The sequence below is a fragment of the Hypanus sabinus genome, chromosome 5, assembly GCF_030144855.1.
Source record: "Hypanus sabinus isolate sHypSab1 chromosome 5, sHypSab1.hap1, whole genome shotgun sequence".
Lineage (NCBI taxonomy): Eukaryota > Metazoa > Chordata > Chondrichthyes > Myliobatiformes > Dasyatidae > Hypanus > Hypanus sabinus.
Window position 1 is genome coordinate 180,895,630 of NC_082710.1, and position 4,930 is coordinate 180,900,559.

Here is a 4,930-nt window from a genome sequence, read left to right on the forward strand (position 1 = left end):
GGAAGCTGGTGAATTTTGGGAAGAGAATAAATAGTATTGTCCTGAAACACGACAAACAAGAGGTGATGCTGGAAGCCTTAAACACATAAAGCTGGATGAACTCCTGGGGCCTGATCAAGTCTGTCCTCAGACCTTGTGGGGAATCCAAGGAAGAAGTTGCTGGGGCTTTGCTGAGATAATTTGAATATCAAATTATCAAACTTTACCACACAGGAACAGCCCCTGTGGCATAAAGTCCTGGGTGAGCTGATACAAATTTGGTTTGTGGTTGGAGGCAGAGGGTGGTAGTGGAGGGTTGTAACGTTCTCCTTTGGGTGTAACGAAACGCCGAATTTAACGTCCGGATAAACCACAGTTAATAAGAACCAGATCGCAGTAAGATTAACCATTTACTGTTCACTCTTCACATTAACATATGGTGAAAACTGTTGATAAAACAATACAAGATTGATACAGTATTTGTTCCTTCCTTAATATCACATTTCAAGTGTAAATACTTGCAAAGGTGACTATAACTACATTACACTAAGGTGCAGTATACAGGGAGAGTTTACCTGCTCCATTGACTACTTTAAATACACTTCCATGCAAACTATCCGCGACTCTTTAACTAACGAAAGCATAAACATTATCTACCGTCGTTACCTCTAACAGGATCAGCATTAACATCTTAGTTCAATATATCGATTATCTATTAACTTACAGCGTTGCTCTCACTGTGATTTCTCATGCCTGCAAACTGCTTGTGCTCAGGTGAGCCTCGTGGAAAGCCCCCACCCTCGCGCTAATTTCAAACCGGTGTTTTCCCACAAGACGCGGCGAAACCGGATGTGACGTCATCGCATGCCGATATAGTTTACATGCAATGAATACACTTTAAACACTTCTAATTCTAACTAGAAAATACTATTGAATGAATTACTAAGCGAAAATATTATAAACTAAATAACTGTCGTAAAGACAGCACACTCCCCGCTTGACCTTCGTAAGGTCACAATGAGCAGAGTACAAAACTTAGTCTCTTAATCAGTCATTGGGTAGAAGTAGAATAACTTCTGTAACTGGCCTTTGGTAAATTTTCACATCGCCTTGGTCGGTAGTCTTCAATTCGATCTTCCTGACATGTCCATCCTCGCTAGGGAATGTAGCAGTGATTCTGGCCATTGGCCAGCTGTTGCGGGTGATCTGCTTGTCCCTGAGCAGGACTAAGTCTTCAACTTGAAGATTCCTTCGGGGTTCTGTCCACTTTTGTCTCTGTTGCAACGAAGGTAGATATTTTTGTCTCCAGCGGGACCAAAACTGATTTGCCAGAGCCTGGACTTGTCTCCATTGCTTTGTGTACAAATCCTTGTCTGAGAAGTCTCCTGGTGGAGGAGGTGCTCCTGCCTTCTGCGTAAGGAGCGTTGATGGCGAAAGTATAAAGGGGTTTTCTGGGTCAGAAGACACAGGTAGGAATGATTGTGCGTTTATAATGGCTGTGACCTGTGCCATTAGGGTGCACAGTACCTCGTGGGCCAATCGGGTGCGTTGCTGTATCTCAGGTTTCCTTTTCCAGGTTTTCCGTAAGGACGTGAACCGTTTGACTGCCTGCTCTTTGTTATCTGGTGAGCGCTGGCGTGGTTCTCTGAAAGGCAATGGGGCAACCCCATTATTTGCTTCATCTCTGAAGACCTTGGTGTCTTTGGTTTTTAAAGAAATGGTATCTTGAGCTGATTGTGCAAGTTTGTTGTCATCCTCGGTTTGAATGAAAACTGACTGACCTAGCGTCTCGTCGGTTACTTTACGCTTGGTAATGTCTTGTTGTGCTTCTTTAGGGTACACCTCAGTGAGGCAGATCTCGGAACAAGAACGGCTTGACTGAGTTTGACCGCAAACTTCTGTACAGTTCGAGCTGACAATTGTTGTCCTGGAGTGAACCTCTCCCTCCCCGCCGTCCTGTTGTGGGGGTGAAGGAGCGTTGTCGGTTCTTTCATTCTTGACTTCATCACGGAGCCGTGAGGGTAAATTTCCTTCCTCGTATGGATGTGATGCAATCGTGACTCTCTGAGGTTCCTCGTAGCTGGGGAAGTTATCGAATACGTATGGAGAGGGGAGACGAGCCTGCCTGTCTATTTGAGATTGTACATAGTCGCTTGTGCGCTCCAGTCTGGTCCCTTCTAAAGTAGATCTTACTTCGGTCAAATCACGCGACCCCTCAGCTTCTTCTATGTACTTTGCTTCCGCCATGGCTGCTTCTTCTTCTCTTTCTAGCTGCAGCACTTGCAACTCTGTCGATATTTTTGCCATTTCCAACTGGGTTTCGGCTTCTCTGGCGGCCTCTTCTTTCTGGATTTCGGCTTCTCTGGCGGCCTGTTCTCTTTGGATTTCGGCTTCTCTGGCAGCCTCTTCTCTTTGTCTGGCGGCCCTTTCGGCTTCTCTGGCGGCCCTTTCTTTCTGGATTTCGGCTTCTCTGGCAGCCTCTTCTCTTTGTCTGGCGGCCCTTTCTTTCTGGATTTCGGCTTCTCTGGCAGCCTCTTCTCTTTGTCTGGCGGCCCTTTCGGCTTCTCTGGCGGCCCTTTCTTTCTGGATTTCGGCTTCTCTGGTGGCCAGTTTCATTTTCAAAACTGCTTCTTGTCTGGCGTAACTCAGTAGCACCTTGGCGGCTTCTGCCTTTCTGGCGGCCCTTTCGGCTTCTCTGGCAGCCAGTTTAATTTTCAAAACTGCTTCTTGTTTGGCGTAATGCAGTCGCACCTTGGCGGCTTCTGCCTTGGCTCTTGCCTGTGCGGACTTACTTGATGTCGTTCTACTGCCCTTGTCGCTGGGCGCCATCGACTTGATCCCGGATCGAGCTGACATTGCAGCACTTGGAACACCTGATAACGCCCGGGTGGGCTTACTTGATGTCGGTTTACTGCCCCTGTCGCTGGGCGGCGTCGACTTGATGCTGGATTGAGCTGACATTGCAGCACTTGAAACACCTGATAATGCCGCTTTTTCACTGTCACGTTCTCCTTCGGGTGTAACGAAACGCCGAATTTAACGTCCGGATAAACCACAGTTAATAAGAACCAGATCGCAGTAAGATTAACCATTTACTGTTCACTCTTCACATTAACATATGGTGAAAACTGTTGATAAAACAATACAAGATTGATACAGTATTTGTTCCTTCCTTAATATCACATTTCAAGTGTAAATACTTGCAAAGGTGACTATAACTACATTACACTAAGGTGCAGTATACAGGGAGAGTTTACCTGCTCCATTGACTACTTTAAATACACTTCCATGCAAACTATCCGCGACTCTTTAACTAACGAAAGCATAAACATTATCTACCGTCGTTACCTCTAACAGGATCAGCATTAACATCTTAGTTCAATATATCGATTATCTATTAACTTACAGCGTTGCTCTCACTGTGATTTCTCATGCCTGCAAACTGCTTGTGCTCAGGTGAGCCTCGTGGAAAGCCCCCACCCTCGCGCTAATTTCAAACCGGTGTTTTCCCACAAGACGCGGCGAAACCGGATGTGACGTCATCGCATGCCGATATATTTTACATGCAATGAATACACTTTAAACACTTCTAATTCTAACTAGAAAATACTATTGAATGAATTACTAAGCGAAAATATTATAAACTAAATAACTGTCGTAAAGACAGCACAAGGGTTGTTTTTCACACTGGATGTCCGTGACCAGCGCTGAACCACGGGCATCGTTGCTGCCTCCATTCTGTTTGTTATTCATGTTAATGAATTTGATGAGAGTGTAGGTGTGTGGTTAGTAAGTTTGTGGAAGTGAGGAAAGAGGGGAAAAAATGAAAGGGGCCCTGAGTGCAATGTTTACGCAGAGAAGGTGGTGGGTGTATCGAACGAGCTGCCTCAGGAGGTGTCAGCGGCAGGTAATTACACCATTTAAATGACATTTAGATAAACGTATGCACAATAAGAGCATAAGATAAAGGGACAGAAGTAGGCCATTCAGCCCATCAAGTCTGCTCCGCCATTCAGTCATTGGCTGATCCAATTCTTAGTCATCCCACTCCCCTGCTTTCACTCCATACCCTGCCTAATGGTGTATAGTTCCCTGAATGTGGAATCTCATGTGGATAGGGTGGTGAAGAAAGCTTTTGGTGTGCTGACCTTTATAAATCAGGGCATTGAGTATAGGAACTGGGATGTAATGTTAAAATTGTAAAAGGCAATGGTGAGGCCAAATTGGAGTATTGTGTACAGTTCTGATCACTGAATTATAGGAAAGATATCAACAAAATAGAGAGAGTGCCGAGGAGGTTTACTAGGATGTTACCTGGGTTTCAGCACCTAAGTTACAGAGAAAGGTTGAACAAGTTAGGTCTCTATTCTTTGGAGCGTAGAAGGCTGAGGTGGGACTTGATAGAGGTTTTGATAGAGGTTTGGGTTTTGCACATGGCAGATGGAGTTTAATGCAAACAAGTGTGAGGTATTGCACTTTGGAAGGAAAAGCCAAGGCAGAACATACAAGGTAAATGGTAGGGCACTGAGGAGTGCAGTAGAACAGAAGGATCTAGGAATACAAATACAAAATTCCCTGGAAGTGGTGTCGCAGGTAGAATGGGTAGTAAAGAGAGCTTTTGGTACATTGGCCTTGATCAATCGAAGTATTGAGAATAAGAGTTGGAATGTTATGGTGAGGTTGTATAAGGCATTGGTGAGGCCGAATTTGGAGTATTGTGTGCAGTTTTGGTCACCGAATTACGAGAAGGAGATTAATAAGGTTGAAAGAGTGCGGAGAAGGTTTACAAGGATGTTGCTGGGACTTGAGAAACTGAGTTACCGAGAAAGGTTGAATAGGTTAGGACTTTATTCCCTGGAGCTTAGAAGAATGAGGGGAGACTTGATATAGGTATATAAATAGAGTGAAGGCTTTTTCCACTGAGGCTAGGGGAGAAAAAAAACAGAGGTGA

At 44.8% G+C, this 4,930-nt stretch overlaps 1 protein-coding gene across 2 annotated transcripts; it reads right to left on the minus strand.

Moving 5' to 3' along the window:
• Positions 1-302: 302 nt before the first annotated feature.
• On the minus strand, positions 303-3,631 carry LOC132394693 (plectin-like). 2 transcript variants are annotated; one of them, XR_009512403.1, is made up of 3 exons: positions 3,386-3,631; positions 704-3,107; positions 303-425 (listed from the first exon to the last, which is right to left on the minus strand). XR_009512403.1 is itself a non-coding variant. In XM_059971076.1 (2 exons), the coding sequence occupies exon 2, from the start codon at positions 2,938-2,940 to the stop codon at positions 1,027-1,029; it is 1,914 nt and encodes a 637-aa protein (XP_059827059.1). In that variant the 5' UTR covers positions 2,941-3,107; positions 3,386-3,631; the 3' UTR covers positions 438-1,026. The 2 variants fall into 2 exon arrangements, 1 of the variants encoding a protein (XP_059827059.1); XM_059971076.1 differs by lacking the exon at positions 303-425 and having other exon boundaries at positions 438-3,107.
• Positions 3,632-4,930: the final 1,299 nt, after the last annotated feature.